The 18,465-nt window shown below is 47.6% G+C and overlaps 1 protein-coding gene across 2 annotated transcripts in view; it reads left to right on the top strand.

Annotated features, from left to right (window-relative positions):
• The window catches only part of HSPA12B (heat shock protein family A (Hsp70) member 12B), a 233,325-nt gene that overhangs the window by 13,819 nt on the left and 201,041 nt on the right, over positions 1-18,465 (top strand). For both annotated transcript variants that reach the window (XM_083156289.1, XM_083157094.1), the window contains exon 2: positions 5,138-5,183. In XM_083156289.1, the coding sequence (XP_083012415.1) occupies positions 5,141-5,183 (43 nt within the window). In that variant the 5' untranslated portion in view covers positions 5,138-5,140. The remainder of the gene's footprint in view (positions 1-5,137; positions 5,184-18,465) is intronic.

The following is an 18,465-nucleotide window of genomic DNA, read 5'->3' on the forward strand; positions in this document are numbered from 1 at the left end:
TGCGGGGCACAGTGATTGCTTATTACTCTGCGGGGCACAGTGATTACTTATTACTCTGCGGGGCACAGTGATTACTTATAACTCTGCGGGGCACAGTGATTACTTATTACTCTGCGGGGCACAGTGATTACTTATTACTCTGCGGGGCACAGTGATTACTTATTACTCTGCTTGGCACAGTGATTACATATTACTCTGCGGAGCACAGAGTTACTTATTACTCTGTGGGGCACAGGGTTACTTATTACTCTGCTGGGCAGTGATTACTTATTACTCGCGGGGCACAGTGATTACTGATTACTCTGCTGGGCACAGGGGTTACTTATTACTCTGCGGGGCACAGGGGTTACTTATTACTCTGCGGGGCACAGGGGTTACTTATTACTCTGCGGGGCACAGTGGTTACTTATTACTCTGCGGGGCACAGTGATTACTGATTACTCTGCTGGGCACAGTGATTACTGATTACTCTGCTGGGCACAGTGATTATTGATTACTCTGCTGGGCACAGGGGTTACTTATTACTCTGCGGGGCACAGGGGTTACTTATTACTCTGCGGGGCACAGGGGTTACTTATTACTGTGCGGGGCACAGGGGTTACTTATTACTCTGCTGGGCACAATGATTACGGATTACTCTGCTGGGCACAGTGATTACTGATTACTCTGCTGGGCACAGTGATTACTGATTACTCTGCGGGGCACAGGGGTTACTTATTACTCTGCGGGGCACATGGGTTACTTATCACTCTGCGGAGCACAGGGATGACTTATTACTCTGCAGGGCACAGTGATTACTTATTACTCTGCAGGGCACAGGGACTACGTATCATTCTGTTGGGCTGGGCAAAGGGATTACTTAGTACCCTGTGGGCACAGGGACTACGTATCATTCTGCTGGGCACAGGGGTTACTTATTACTCTGCGGGGCACAGTGATTACTTATCACTCTGCGGGGCACAGTGATTACTGATTACTCTGCTGGGCACAGTGATTACTGATTACTCTGCTGGGCACAGTGATTACTTATCACTCGGCGGGGCACAGGGGTTACTTATCACTCTGCGGGGCACAGGGGTTACTTATCACTCTGCGGGGCACAGTGATTACTCATTACTCTGCTGGGCACAGTGATTACTGATTACTCTGCTGGGCACAGTGATTACTGATTACTCGGCGGGGCACAGGGGTTACTTATTACTCTGCGGGGCACAGGGGTTACTAATCACTCTGCGGGGCACAGTGATTACTGATTACTCTGCTGGGCACAGTGATTACTGATTACTCTGCTGGGCACAGTGATTACTGATTACTCTGCTAGGGACAGTGATTACTGATTACTCTGCTGGGCACAGTGATTACTGATTACTCTGCTGGGCACAGGGGTTACTGATTACTCTGCAGGGCACAGGGGTTACTTATTGTTCTGCGGGGCACAGGGGTTACTTATTACTCTGTGGGGCACAGGGGTTACTTATCATTCTGCAGGGCACAGTGATTACTTATTACTCTGCAGTGCACAGGGACTACGTATCATTCTGTTGGGCTGGGCACAGGGATTACTTCGTACCCTGCGGGCACAGGGACTACGTATCATTCTGCTGGGCACAGGGGTTACTTATTACTCTGCGGGCACAGTGATTCCGATTTACTCTGCGGGGCACAGTGATTACTTATTACTCTGCGGGGCACAGGGGTTACTTATTACTCTGCGGGGCACAGGGGTTACTTATCACACTGCAGGGCACAGGGGTTACTTATCACACTGCAGGGCACAGGGGTTACTTATTACTCTGCTGGGCACATTGATTACTTATTACTTTGCAGGGCACAGTGATTACTTATTACTCTGCGGGGCAAAGGGTTACTTATTACTCTGCGGGGCACAGGGGTTACTTATTACTCTGCGGGGCACAGTGATTACTTATTACTTTGCAGGGCACAGTGATTACTTATTACTCTGCGGGGCACAGGGACTACGTATCATTCTGTTGGGCACAGGGGTTACTTATTACTTTGCGGGGCACAGTGATTACTTATTACTCTGCGGGGCACAGTGATTACTTATTACTCTGCTTGGCACAGGGATTACTTATTACTCTGCGGGGCACAGGGATTACTTATTACTCTGCGGGGCACAGGGATTACTTATTACTCTGCGGGGCACAGGGATTACTTATTACTCTGCGGGGCACAGTGATTACTTATTACTCTGCTTGGCACAGGGATTACTTATTACTCTGCGGGGCACAGTGATTACTTAGTACTCTGCGGGGCACAGGGACTACTTAGTACTCTGCGGGGCACAGGGACTACGTATCATTCTGTTGGGCTGGGCACAGGGATTACTTAGTACCCTGCGGGCACAGGGACTACGTATTATTCTGTTGGGCACAGGGGTTACTTATTACTATTCGGGGCACAGTGATTACTTATTACTCTGTGGAGCACAGTGATTACTTATTACTCTGCAGTGCACAGGGACTACGTATCATTCTGTTGGGCTGGGCACAGGGATTACTTCGTACCCTGCGGGCACAGGGACTACGTATCATTCTGCTGGGCACAGGGGTTACTTATTACTCTGCGGGCACAGTGATTCCGATTTACTCTGCGGGGCACAGTGATTACTTATTACTCTGCGGGGCACAGGGGTTACTTATTACTCTGCGGGGCACAGGGGTTACTTATCACACTGCAGGGCACAGGGGTTACTTATCACACTGCAGGGCACAGGGGTTACTTATTACTCTGCTGGGCACATTGATTACTTATTACTTTGCAGGGCACAGTGATTACTTATTACTCTGCGGGGCACAGGGTTACTTATTACTCTGCGGGGCACAGTGATTACTTATTACTCTGCGGGGCACAGGGACTACGTATCATTCTGTTGGGCACAGGGGTTACTTATTACTCTGCGGGGCACAGTGATTACTTATTACTCTGCGGGGCACAGTGATTACTTATTACTCTGCTTGGCACAGGGATTACTTATTACTCTGCGGGGCACAGGGATTACTTATTACTCTGCGGGGCACAGGGATTACTTATTACTCTGCGGGGCACAGGGATTACTTATTACTCTGCGGGGCACAGTGATTACTTATTACTCTGCTTGGCACAGGGATTACTTATTACTCTGCGGGGCACAGTGATTACTTAGTACTCTGCGGGGCACAGGGACTACTTTGTACTCTGCGGGGCACAGGGACTACGTATCATTCTGTTGGGCTGGGCACAGGGATTACTTAGTACCCTGCGGGCACAGGGACTACGTATTATTCTGTTGGGCACAGGGGTTACTTATTACTCTTCGGGGCACAGTGATTACTTATTACTCTGTGGAGCACAGTGATTACTTATTACTCTGCGGAGCACAGGGATTACTTATTACTCTGCGGGGCACAGTGATTACTTATTACTCTGCGGAGCACAGTGATTACTTATTACTCTACGGGGCACAGTGATTACTTATTACTCTGCTTGGCACAGTGATTACTTATTACTCTGCTTGGCACAGTGATTACTTATTACTCTGCAGAGCACAGGGATTACTTATTACTCTGCAGAGGACAGGGGTTACTTATTACTCTGCGGGGCACAGTGATTACTTATTACTCTGCGGGGCACAGTGATTACTTATTACTCGCGGGGCACAGTGATTACTTATTACACTGCAGAGCACAGGGATTACTTATTACTCTGCGGAGCACAGGGATTACTTATTACTCTGCGGAGCACAGGGATTACTTATTACTCTGCTTGGCACAGTGATTACTTATTACTCTGCTTGGCACAGTGATTACATATTACTCTGCTTGGCACAGTGATTACTTATTACTCTGCGGGGCACAGGGATTACTTATTACTCTGCTTGGCACAGTGATTACTTATTACTCTGCGGGGCACAGTGATTACTTATTACTCTGCGGGGCACAGTGATTACTTATTACTCTGCTTGGCACAGGGATTACTTATTACTCTGCGGGGCACAGTGATTACTTATTACTCTGCGGGGCACAGTGATTACTTATTACTCTGCTTGGCACAGGGATTACTTATTACTCTGCGGGGCACAGTGATTACTTAGTACTCTGCGGGGCACAGGGACTACGTATCATTCTGTTGGGCTGGGCACAGGGATTACTTAGTACCCTGCGGGCACAGGGACTACGTATTATTCTGTTGGGCACAGGGTTTACTTATTACTCTTCGGGGCACAGTGATTACTTATTACTCTGTGGAGCACAGTGATTACTTATTACTCTGCAGAGCACAGGGATTACTTATTACTCTGCGGGGCACAGTGATTACTTATTACTCTGCGGGGCACAGTGATTACTTATTACTCTGCTTGGCACAGTGATTACTTATTACTCTGCTTGGCACAGTGATTACTTATTACTCTGCAGAGCACAGGGGTTACTTATTACTCTGCGGGGCACAGTGATTACTTATTACTCTGCGGGGCACAGTGATTACTTATTACTCACGGGGCACAGTGATTACTTATTACACTGCAGAGCACAGGGATTACTTATTACTCTGCGGAGCACAGGGATTACTTATTACTCTGCGGAGCACAGGGATTACTTATTACTCTGCTTGGCACAGTGATTACTTATTACTCTGCTTGGCACAGTGATTACTTATTACTCTGCTTGGCACAGTGATTACTTATTACTCTGCGGGGCACAGGGATTACTTATTACTCTGCTTGGCACAGTGATTACTTATTACTCTGCGGGGCACAGTGATTACTTATTACTCGCGGGGCACAGTCATTATTTATTACTCTGCGGGGCACAGTGGTGACTTATTACTCGCGGGGCACAGTGATTATTTATTACTCTGCTTGGCACAGTGATCACTTATTAGTCTGCGGGGCACAGGGATTACTTATTACTCTGCGGGGCACAGGGATTACTTATTACTCGCGGGGCACAGTCATTATTTATTACTCTGCGGGGCACAGTGGTGACTTATTACTCGCAGGGCACAGTGATTATTTATTACTCTGCTTGGCACAGTGATCACTTATTAGTCTGCGGGGCACAGGGATTACTTATTACTCTGCGGGGCACAGGGATTACTTATTACTCTGTAACCGTACTGTTTATATTTCTTTTCTCAGGACATGACCACATTACTGGACAGCAGAATGGGAACCCTGCAGATCGGTGAGTTGTATTATATTACTGTTTATCAGCATCAGTGGTGTAGCTAGGTGCCACGGTGCCCGGAGTAAGGCCATGCTTCGCACCCCCCCCCCCAGGTTGCAGTAGGCGGGGCTCTTGCATGGCGAAAAGATGATGCGGCCTAACATTATACCACACACTGTAATGCGCATTGCACATAAGGTCACACATGATGCTCATTACATACCATAGGGCAAACCAACCGTAATGCCCATTACATACTCTATAACAAACCGTAATGCCTATTACACATCTGACACATAAGTGCCACTTACCTACATGCTCATTGCTAGGAAATTCATGCTCGATGCTAGGGGCTTTATGCTCGGTGCCAAGGAGCTTCATGCTTGTTGCCAAGGGGGACTAAAATTGCTTGTTGCCTAGGGGGATTAATATGCCAAGGGAGACTAATATTGCTGCCAAGGGGGACTGAAATTGCTCGCAGAGAGGGAAGGTGGGAGTAATAGTGCAGATCAGGGAGGGTGGGAGTGATAGTGCAGAGCAGGGAGGGGGGTGGGAGGGAGCAGTGTGTAACAGGGAGGGAGGGGGGGAGTAGAAGTGTGGAGTGAGGGTGTGAGGGAGTAGCATGGAACAGGGAGGGAGTAGTTTGGAGCCCCAGCTGTCAGGTGAAGTGTTCGGTCGGCTACCCCCCCCCCCCCCCCCCCCCCAGCCGGCAAAGCAGTAGTGCAATCTGCGCACCCCCTCCCCCCCTGTCTCCGTGCCTGCCCGCTCCCGGCTCCCTGCTGTACACGGGAGACGTACACCGTGTGCTGCTATTTAAAATTCACATCTCCCACTGGACCGCGGTATCCAATAGGCGCTGGAACGCAAGCGCCTATTGGCTAGCGTGGTCCAGCGGGAGATGTGAATTTTAAATAGCACAACGTCTCCCAGACACAGCAGGGAGCCGGGAGCTAGCAGGGGAGGCGGAGTGGGCGGCAGACAAGAGTGCAGGGGAGCGGGCGAGCTGGCGGTGCCGGTACGGCTCTGGCGCCCTGATAGCTTCTGGCGCCCAGAGCTTGTGCTCCACCGGCAACACCTTCGCTACGTCTCTGATCAGCATTTAGGATCCATTGCTCTAAGCCCTAGTACATGGCTGTATGGTGCTCCCGGCAGGTACTGTATGTATTATGTCACGGCTGTATGGTGCTCCTGGCATGTACTAAATGTATTATGCCACGCCTATTTGTTATTCCCGACACATACTGTATGCATTATGCCACGGCTGTATGGTGCTCTCGGCACGTACTGTATGTATTATGCCACATCTGTATGGTGCTCCGTGCACGTACTGTATGTATTATGCCACGGCTGCATGGTGCTCCCGGCATGTACTGTATGTATTATGCCATGGCTGTATGGTGCTCCCTGCACGTACTGTTTGTATTATGCCACATCTGTATAGTGCTCCCTGCACGTACTGTATGTATTATGCCACGGCTGCATGGTGCTCCTGGCAGGTACTGTATGTATTATGCCACATCTGTATGGTGCTCCCGGCAGGTACTGTATGTATTATGCCACGGCTGTATGGTGCTCCCGGAAAGAACGTACTGTATGTATTATGCCACGGCTGTATGGTGCTCCCTGCACGTACTGTTTGTATTATGCCACATCTGTATGGTGCTCCCTGCACGTACTGTATGTATTATGCAACGGCTGCATGGTGCTCCCGGCAGGTACTGTATGTATTATGCCACGGCTGTATGGTGCTCCCGGCAGGTACTGTATGTATTATGCCACATCTGTATGGTGCTCCCGGCAGGTACTGTATGTATTAAACCACGGCTGTATGGTGCTCCTGGCAGGTACTGTATGTATTATGCCACGGCTGCATGGTGCTCCCGGGACGTACTATATGTATTATGCCACATCTGTATGGTGCTCCCGGCAGGTACTGTATGTATTATGCCACAGCTGTATGGTGCTCCCGGCAGGTACTGTATGTATTATGCCACGGCTGTTTGGTGCTCCCGGCAGGTACTGTATGTATTATGCCACGGCTGTATGGTGCTCCCGGCAGGTACTGTATGTATTATGCCACGGTTGTATGGTGCTCCCGGGAGGTACTGTATGTATTATGCCACGGCTGTATGGTGCTCCCGGCAGGTACTGTATGTATTATGCCACGGCTGTGTGGTGCTCCTGGCAGGTACTGTATGTATTATGCCACAGCTGTATGGTGCTCCCGGCAGGTACTGTATGTATTATGCCACAGCTGTATGGTGCTCCCGGCAGTTACTGTATGTATTATGCCACAGCTGTATGGTGCTCCCGGCAGGTACTGTATGTATTATGCCACGGCTGTATGGTGCTCCCGGCAGGTACTGTATGTATTATGCCACGGCTGTATGGTGCTCCCGGCAGGTACTGTATGTATTATGCCACAGCTGTGTGGGGCTCCCGGCACGTACTGTATGTATTATGCCACGGCTGTATGGTGCTCCCGGCATGTACTGTATGTATTATGCCACGGCTGTATGGTGCTCCAGGCACGTACTGTATGTATTATGCCACAGCTGTATGGTGCTCCCGGCACGTACTGTATGTATTATGCCACGGCTGTATGGTGCTCCCGGAACGTACTGTATGTATTATGCCACGGCTGTATGGTGCTCCTGGCACGTACTGTATGTATTATGCCACGGCTGTATGGTGCTCCCGGAAGGTACTGTATGTATTATGCCACGGCTGTATGGTGCTCCCAGACCGTACTGTATGTATTATGCCACGGCTGTATGGTGCTCCTCGCACGTACTGTATGCATTATGCCACATCTGTATGGTGCTCCTTGCACGTACTGTATGTATTATGCCACATCTGTATGGTGCTCCCAGCACGTACTGTATGTATTATGCCACGGCTGTATGGTGCTCCCGGCACGTACTATATGTATTATGCCATGGCTGTATGGTGCTCCTGGCGCGTACTGTATGTATTATGCCAAGGCTGTATGGTGCTCCCGGCACGTACTGTATGTATTATGCCATGGCTGTATGGTGCTCCCGGCACATACTGTATGTATTATGCCACGGCTGTATGGTGCTCCCAGCACGTACTGTATGTATTATGCCACAGCTGTGTGGGGCTCCCGGCACGTACTGTATGTATTATGCCACAGCTGTATGGTGCTCGCGGCATGTACTGTATGTATTATGCCACGGCTGTATGGTGCTCCAGGCACGAACTGTATGTATTATGCCACAGCTGTGTGGGGCTCCCGGCACGTACTGTATGTATTATGCCACGGCTGTATGGTGCTCCAGGCACGAACTGTATGTATTATGCCACGGCTGTATGGTGCTCCCGGCACGTACTGTATGTATTATGCCACGGCTGTATGGTGCTCCCGGAACGTACACGGCTGTATGGTGCTCCCGGCACGTACTGTATGTATTATGCCACGGCTGTATGGTGCTCCCGGAACGTACTGTATGTATTATGCCACGGCTGTCTGGTGCTCCTGGCACGTACTGTATGTATTATGCCACGGCTGTATGGTGCTCCCGGCAGGTACTGTATGTATTATGCCACGGCTGTATGGTGCTCCCAGCACGTATTGTATGTATTATGCCACGGCTGTATGGTGCTCCTCGCACGTACTGTATGCATTATGCCACATCTGTATGGTGCTCCTTACACGTACTGTATGTATTATGCCACATCTCTATGGTGCTCCCGGCACGTACTGTATGTATTATGCCACGGCTGTATGGTGCTCCCGGCAGGTACTGTATGTATTATGCCACGGCTGTATGGTGCTCCCGGCACGTACTGTATGTATTATGCCACGGCTGTATGGTGCTCCCGGCAGGTACTGTATGTATTATGCCACGGCTGTATGGTGCTCCTGGGAGGTACTGTATGTATTATGCCACGGCTGTATGGTGCTCCCGGCAGGTACTGTATGTATTATGCCACGGCTGTATGGTGCTCCCAGCACATACTGTATGTATTATGCCACGGCTGTATGGTGCTCCCGGCAGGTACTGTATGTATTATGCCATGGCTGTATGGTGCTCCCGGCATGTACTGTATGTATTATGCCACGGCTGTATGGTGCTCCCGGTAGGTATTGTATGTATTATGCCACGGCTGTATGGTGCTCCAGGCACGTACTGTATGTAATATGCCATGGTTATATGGTGCTCCCGGCACATACTGTATGTAAATATGCCATGGTTATATGGTGCTCCCGGCACGTACTGTATGTATTATGCCACGGCTGTATGGTGCTCCCTGCAGGTACTGTATGTATTATGCCATGGCTGTATGGTGCTCCAGGCACGTACTGTATGTATTATGCCACGGCTGTATGGTGCTCCCGGCACGTACTGTATGTATTATGCCACGGCTGTATGGTGCTCCAGGCACGTACTGTATGTATTATGCCACGGCTGTATGGTGCTCCCTGCACGTACTGTATGTATTATGCCACGGTTGTATGGTGCTCCCGGGAGGTACTGTATGTATTATGCCATGGCTGTATGGTGCTCCAGGCACGTACTGTATGTATTATGCCACGGCTGTATGGTGCTCCCGGCACGTACTATATGTTTTATGCCACGGCTGTATGGTGCTCCTGGCACGTACTATATGTATTATGCCATGGCTGTATGGTGCTCCTGGCGCGTACTGTATGTATTATGCCACGGCTGTATGGTGCTCCCGGCACGTACTGTATGTATTATGCCATGGCTGTATGGTGCTCCCGGCACATACTGTATGTATTATGCCACGGCTGTATGGTGCTCCCGGCACATACTGTATGTATTATGCCACGGCTGTATGGTGCTCCCGGCACGTACTATATGTATTATGCCATGGCTGTATGGTGCTCCCGGCACGTACTGTATGTATTATGCCATGGCTGTATGGTGCTCCCGGCACATACTGTATGTATTATGCCACGGATGTATGGTGCTCCCGGCACATACTGTATGTATTATGCCACGGCTGTATGGTGCTCCCGGCAGGTACTGTATGTATTATACCACGGCTGTATGGTGCTGCCGGCACGTACTATATGTATTATGCCATGGCTGTATGGTGCTCCTGGCGCGTACTGTATGTATTATGCCACAGCTGTATGGTGCTCCCTGCACGTACTGTATGTAATATGCCACGGCTGTATGGTGCTCCCAGCACGTACTGTATGTATTATGCCACGGCTGTATGGTGCTCCCGGCACGTACTGTATGTAATATGCCATGGTTATATGGTGCTCCTGGCGCGTACTGTATGTATTATGCCACAGCTGTCTGGTGCAACCTGCATGTACTGTATGTATTATGCCACGGCTGTATGGTGCTCCCTGCACGTACTGTATGTATTATGCCACGGCTGCATGGTGCTCCCGGCAGGTACTGTATGTATTATGCCACATCTGTATGGTGCTCCCGGCAGGTACTGTATGTATTATGCCACATCTGTATGGTGCTCCCGGCAGGTACTGTATGTAATATGCCACGGCTGTATGGTGCTCCCGGCACGTACTGTATGTATTATGCCACGGCTGTATGGTGCTCCCGGCACGTACTGTATGTATTATGCCATGGTTATGTGGTGCTCCTGGCGCGTACTGTATGTATTATGCCACGGCTGTATGGTGCTCCTGGCACGTACTGTATGTATTATGCCACAGCTGTCTGGTGCTCCCTGCACGTACTGTATGTATTATGCCATGACTGTATGTTATTCCCGGCACGTACTGTATGTATTATGCCATGGTTATATGGTGCTCCTGGTGACAACATCTGGTCACAATTATGCCACACATGTTGGACAGATCAGCCTGCGCAGATGTCTGTTAGTGAGATTGGCAGATGACCAGATACCCACATTCACAGCCATGCCCCCATATGACCCCACTACAGGTATATCACAGTGCTGGCTGTGTCAGACTAAGAACTAATGTAATTCGTTACAGCGTCTTATATAGCGCAGCAGATTCCGTTACAGCGTCTTATATAGCGCAGCAGATTCCGTTACAGCATCTTATATAGCGCAGCAGATTCCGTTACAGTGTCTTATATAGTGCAGCAGATTCCGTTACAGCGTCCTATATAGCGCAGCAGATTCCGTTACATTGTCCTATATAGCGCAGCAGATTCCGTTACAGGTTCTTATATAGCGCAGCAGATTCCGTTACAGTGTCTTATATAGCGCAGCAGGTTCCGTTACAGTGTCTTATATAGCGCAGCAGATTCCGTTACAGTGTCTTATATAGCGCAGCAGATTCCGTTACAGTGCCCTATATAGCGCAGCAGATTCCGTTACAGTGTCCTATATAGCACAGCAGATTCCGTTACAGCGTCCTATATAGCGCAGCAGATTCCGTTACAGCGTCCTATATAGCGCAGCAGATTCCGTTACAGTGTCTTATATATAGTTACATAGTAGGTAAGGCTGAAAAAAGACTTGCGTCCATCTAGTTCAACCTGGTATAGATATCCATTGCTGATTTGGTAAGTTCTGGTATTTTACAGACAAATTATATTTCTTATTTGTACCCATGGATGTTTTTCTCCAGTAAATGTTTGTCCAACTTTGCCTTGAACGCATTTAATGAGCCAGCCGTTACCACCTCTCTGGGAAGAGAGTTCCAGAGTTTGACTGTTCTGACCGTAAAGAAATTCTTTCTACTAGCTGAATGAAATCTTTTTTCTTCTAATCTATACTCATGCCCTCGCGTCCTAGATTCCTTTCTAGTAGAAAAGAGGGTGCGTGACAGTTCCTTATATTGGCCCTTGATATACTTGTACATGTTGAGCATGTCCCCCCTTAAACATCTCTTTTCTAATGTAAATAGTCCCAAATTGCTTAATCTCTCCCAGTAGCTTAAATTCTCCATTCCCCTAATAAGCTTTGTTGCTCGCCTTTGGACTTTTTCTAATTCTATGATGTCCTTTTTATAGTGTGGGGCCCAGAACTGTACTCCGTACTCTAGGTGAGGTCTCACCCATGCTTTATATAGTGGCATAATTACCCTCGAGTCCCTAGTTTCCATTCCCCTCTTAATACATATAGGGAGGAAAGAGCAAGTTTGTCACGGTAGTGGTGCACCACAATATATAAGGACGACTTAAAAAGTAACCTTTATTAGTTTATCACATAAAAAAAAAGAGAGAGGATGCTGCAAAATATGACAGACTACATGTAACATATAACAAGGACAAGTGAACAAATAGTGCAAGTTAAAAACTTGGGCTCATGCGGCGTCCCTTAGCACTTAATTCCTATTAACTTTGGCTTTGTTAAAGCGTCTCTTCCCTATGTGTCGGCTGGGTCACCTGTTTACCACTAGGGGGACGTGTTACAGATGGGTCTTGTCCCATCTTTGCAGGGGATGGCGCTGGCGTCGCCAGCCGCCATCCCCCGCCAGCGCCATGGCGATGGTGAGAAGGGGACGCGCGCGCACGAGCGGCGCGCGCGTCCCCTTCCGACGGCGCTTCGATCCGTTCCCCCGGGTCCCCGCCGGCTTGCCGGCGGTAACCCGGGGTCCCCGCCGCCTGCCCGCACCCCCCCCCTAACCCCCCCTAACCCTGTCCGTCTCCCTGAGGCGGAGACGGACAGGGTTTCCGTCGCGCTAGCGACGGAGACTGAGACGCGCGTGCGCGTGAGACGCACGCGCGTCTCAGTCTCCTCGCTGGCGAGGCTGCTGGCGGGTCGCCAGCGCGTACGTTCTGGCGACCCGCCAGCAAGGATGGGACAAGACCCATCTGTATATTAATAGATATTTTCCTGTCTGTGGTTTTGTCTGATTGGTCACAATGTTGCCATATAAAGATGATGTGGTTTTGTATCACAATGTCTGTTTTGCAAAAGAAACACAGTAAAAGGTGTAGCGTGGATCACTCCATATATGTGGATTGATACTGAGGATAATACACACTGTGTAGCGATTGGGATCGGGCAGTGGGCAAAAATTGCCTGATGTCTACTGCTCTGTTTCACATAGGTGAATCCAATAATTTACTGCATATCAATAAATGCAATTGCTACAAGGCCTCCAGTATCAGTGATATTCGGGCATTAAATAAATGTCAATCGGTCCCGTACGGAACTCTACTCCGTGCACTCTGCACCGGGGTTGTTGGTAGTTCTCTGCACGGTTAGTCAGAACGACTTGTGTCACGCTGTAACACCTTACATATACCGGTATACGTATAGGTAGTAAAGATTGGCAGGCAGTAGGTCAAAACGTGCCGCTAAGCCTCTTAATTGCTGTAACCGACCATACGGGTTAAACCCTGTGGCTTTCTTGTGCGGTTCTCACGAGGGTAGCTAGCATACGTTCCACCCCAGGTACTGCGCCAACACTGTTAACATACAGACATAAATCAATTTAAAGCTAAACATAAGAGTCCTTAAAAGGACTAGTAAAGACAGACAGGAATTAGGAGGCTAAGGGGGCGACCGCACGGCTATGGAGGCCAGCGTACGCTTCGCAGTTCTTCTTCAGGGCAACCAGAAGAACTGTGAAGCGTACGCTGGCCTCCATAGCCGTGCGGTCGCTCCCTTAGCCTCCTAATTCCTGTCTGTCTTTACTAGTCCTTTTAAGGACTCTTATGTTTAGCTTTAAATTGATTTATGTCTGTATGTTAACAGTGTTGGCGCAGTACTTGGGGTGGAACGTATGCTAGCTACCCTCGTGAGAACCGCACAAGAAAGCCACAGGGTTTAACCCGTATGGTCGGTTACAGCAATTAAGAGGCTTAGCGGCACGTTTTGACCTACTGCCTGCCAATCTTTACTACCTATACGTATACCGGTATATGTAAGGTGTTACAGCGTGACACAAGTCATTCTGACTAACCGTGCAGAGAACTACCAACAACCCCGGTGCAGAGTGCACGGAGTGGAGTTCCGTACGGCACCGATTGACATTTATTTAATGCCAGAATATCACTGATACTGGAGGCCTTGTAGCAATTGCATTTATTGATATGCAGTAAATTATTGGATTCACCTATGTGAAACAGAGCAGTACACATCAGGCAATTTTTGCCCACTGCCCGATCCCAATCGCTACACAGTGTGTATTATCCTCAGTATCAATCCACATATATGGAGTGATCCACACTACACCTTTTACTGTGTTTCTTTTGCAAAACAGACATTGTGATACAAAACCACATCATCTTTATATGGCAACATTGTGACCAATCAGACAAAACCACAGACAGGAAAATATCTATTAATATAACACGTCCCCCTAGTGGTAAACAGGTGACCCAGCCGACACATAGGGAAGAGACGCTTTAACAAAGCCAAAGTTAATAGGAATTAAGTGCTAAGGGACGCCGCATGAGCCCAAGTTTTTAACTTGCACTATTTGTTCACTTGTCCTTGTTATATGTTACATGTAGTCTGTCATATTTTGCAGCATCCTCTCTCTTTTTTTTATGTGATAAACTAATAAAGGTTACTTTTTAAGTCGTCCTTATATATTGTGGTGCACCACTACCGTGACAAACTTGCTCTTTCCTCCCTATATCTACCTCAATAATTTGTCCCAGTGGTAGCACACCCCCGAGCATCATAAAGATATTTCATTATAGAGCTAACGGGGGGCCTCCTTTTCTCATTCTTAAAAAATTGAGATTACTGTCCTGTGCGATCTGACCCACCAAACAATCCCCTCTTAATACATGCCAGAATTTTGTTGGCCTTTTTTGTAGCTACATTACAATGGGCACTACATCCTAGTTTGCTGTCTATTTGGACTCCTAGATCCTTTTCAAGTATGGAATTACCCAGTTCCTCTCCGCTAAGGTTGTAACTTGCACACTGGTTGTGTCTCCCAAGGTGCATAACCTTACATTTATCTACATTGAACCTCATCTTCCATTTTTTTGCCCACTCATCTAGAATTGCAAGATCATTTTGAAGCATGGTGACATCTTCTGATGATTTGATGACTTTGCTAAGTTTTGTATCGTCCGCAAAGATGGATACATTGCTGAGTAACCCTATCCCAATATCGTTAATAAAAATGTTAAACAAAATGGGCCCCAAAACCGAACCCTGGGGCACTCCACTTAGTAACGGTATCATATCTGATACGGCACTATTCACAACCACTCTTTGTTCTCTATTACATAGCCAATTCCCTACCCATCTGCAGATATTTTCACCCAATCCTAGGTTCTCCATTTTATTAATCAATCTCTTGTGTGGGACAGTATCAAATGCTTTAGCGAAATCTAGGAAAATCACATCTACAGCATTTCCATTATCGAGGTTTTTGCTAACCTCTTCATAGAACCCTAGTAGATTAGTTTGGCATGAACGATTTTTCACGAACCCATGTTGGTTAGTACTGAGTAGACTGTGATGATCTAAATATTTCTGGATACCGTCCCTTAAAAATCCTTCAAATAGTTTACCCACAATTGATGTTAAACTAACGGGTCTGTAATTAGCGGGATCTTCCTTTTTTCCTTTTTTGAATATTGGCACTACCTCTGCTATTCTCCAATCTTTTGGTACTATACCTGACGATAGTGACTTGCTAAAGATATAATGTAGGGGGGTAGCTAGTTCATCCCTTAATTCCATTAATACCCTCGGATGAATCCTATCTGGCCCTGGTGATTTATTTGTTTTGAGTTTGCTTAGCCTCAGTATTATTTCCTTCGGCGTGAAATCCACAATGAGATCTGGCTTATTTGTCCCGTTTGTGGTAAATGTTCGTTCCACAGTCTGCTCTCCCTTAGTAAATACTGATGAGAAGAACTCATTTAACAGTTTTGCTTTTCCCTTGTCCTCAGTAACACTTTTTCCACTAGTATCAGTTAGTGGGCATATGTTTTCCTTAATTAAATGTTTACTATTTATGTATTTAAAAAACTTCTTTGGGTTGGTTTTGCTTTCAGTGGCTATGCACTCTTCATATATAATTTTAGCTGCTTTGATTACCCCTTTACAAGTTTTGTTTGATTCTTTGTATTTTGCGAACGCCTCCTCATTCAAGTTATTTTTATAGAATTTAAAGGCTCTGGTTTTATTGTTGATAGCTGACCTTACTTCTTTGTCCAACCATGGTGGCTTTTTTTTGTTGAATTTACCTTTAGTTACTTTAGGAATGTATTCAATAGTTAGTGAATCAAGCACCTTTTTTAGAGTATCCCACATTTCCTCTGCATTTTTTCCCTCCATAACCGTTTCCCACCCAATTCCTGTTAGGGCTTCCCTGAATAATTCAAAGTTCGCTTTTCTGAAGTTTAGTATTTTTGCAGATCCTTTTTGATGTAATTTACTGAAGTTGATTTCCAGTGAAACCATATTGTGATCACTGTTCTCTAATTGTTCAATTACTTTTGTGTTTGAAACTAAGTCTGTGTTATTTGTTAAAACTAAGTCCAAGAGCGCCTCATCACGAGTTGGAGTTTCTACCGTTTGTGTAATAAACTGGTCTTTAAGTAAGCTTAAGAACCCATTGCTTCTTGCTGATTTACCTGTTTCGTTTTCCCAATCAATGTCGGGTAAATTAAAATCCCCCATAATTAATACCTGACCCTGATTTGATGCTTGTTTGATTTGGTTTAAAAGAAGAGACTCTTCCCTTTCATTTATATTTGGTGGTCTATAGCATACCCCTATTATAAATTTGTTTTTTGGTTTCTTATTATTGTCGGTTATCTCTGCCCACACTGTCTCCGAGTTGTCGTCTTCCAGGTCTGTGCTCATATTTTTCTCATATGATGTTAAGTTATTATTTACATATAGGCACACACCCCCGCCCCTTCTATTTTCCCTGTCTTTCCTGTAGAGTGTATATCCCTCCATGTTTAATGCCCAGTCATGCGACTCATTACACCATGTTTCTGTAATACCAATGATGTCGTAGTCGTCCCTACTGATCACCGTTTCTAGCTCCCCGATTTTACTCACTAAGCTTCTTGCATTAGCCAGTAAGCATTTTAATTTATGTTTATTTTTAGATATGGCTCTAATATTGTGATTAGTTTCACCCCAGGACCCATTTGAATTCTTTACTAGCTTCCTCTTTCCCCTCTCCCCTTCAATAGACTCTCTACAGGCCTCCCCACCATGCACACTGCCTGCCCTCTCCATAGTTCCGGGAATTATTCCTCTGTCATTCCCTCCTTCCCGTATACTAAGATCATCTGTACCTAAGAACTGTAATGGGGTAACGTGACTGTTACAACATAACATTTTATTACATGACATTCCTGATGCACCCTGAGAGTTACCCCCGATTATACCCTTGTTATGTCCCAGGACTTTGTCTATGTCTCCGTCCCCCCCCCCCCCCCCATCTCCTTCCCCCATATGATTCCTGATCCCAGTCCGGCTTCTCTTCCTGATGGTCCCATAATGTCTTGCTGCCCCCACCCCCCCGTCGCCTAGTTTAAAATCTCCTCCAACCCTCTAACCATCCTTCCCCCCAGCACCGCAGCCCCCTCCTCGTTCAGGTGCAATTCATCACGGCAAAAAAGATGGCGCCTGACCGAGAAGTCCGCCCAGTGTTCCATGAACACGAATCCCTCTTTCCTACACCAATCCTTAAGCCACACATTTACCTCCCTGATCTCCCTCTGCCTCCCTGAGCTAGCGCGTGGCACTGGTAATATTTCCGAGAAAATTACCCTAGATGTCCTCGCCTTTAATTTCTTACCTAATTCCCTATACTCTTTCTTGAGGACATCCCACCTACCATTGACTTTGTCGTTGGTACCGATGTGCACCAAGACCGCCAGTTGCTCCCAGCCCCTCCCAACAATCTGTCGACTCGGTCCGCGATGTGCCATACCCGAGCACCCGGGAGGCAACAGACCGTGCGGCGATCGCGGTCCCGATAGCAGATTGCCCTGTCTGTTCTCCTAATGATGGAATCCCCTACCACTATCTGCCTTGGTACCTCACTAACTGTCATCCCGTTTGAGCTAGAGGGACCGCTCCTCTGGTTGCTAGAGGGAGCCGTATCCTCCAGCTCCGTCATTTCGTCTCTATCCTCCCCCGAAACTTCGCCCAACTGGGCAAATTTGTTCGGGTGTGATAGATCCGAGATGTCGTTCCTGTCCCTCTTGTTTCCCCTTCTAACCGTGACCCAGCTGGCTGCCTGATTCTCCTCCTCTACCAGTGACCCCATCTGCAACTCCTCCACCGTTCTATTTATGCTTTGCTCAAGATTGTAAATGTCTCTCAGTCGCTGAACGGCCCGCTCTAGATCAGTGACCTGGGCTTCCAGGACGGACGTTCGCTCACATCTCGTGCAGATGTATTCGCACTGGGA

The sequence above is a fragment of the Crinia signifera genome, chromosome 1, assembly GCF_055691185.1.
Source record: "Crinia signifera chromosome 1, ASM5569118v1, whole genome shotgun sequence".
In the NCBI taxonomy this organism is placed as follows: domain Eukaryota; kingdom Metazoa; phylum Chordata; class Amphibia; order Anura; family Myobatrachidae; genus Crinia; species Crinia signifera.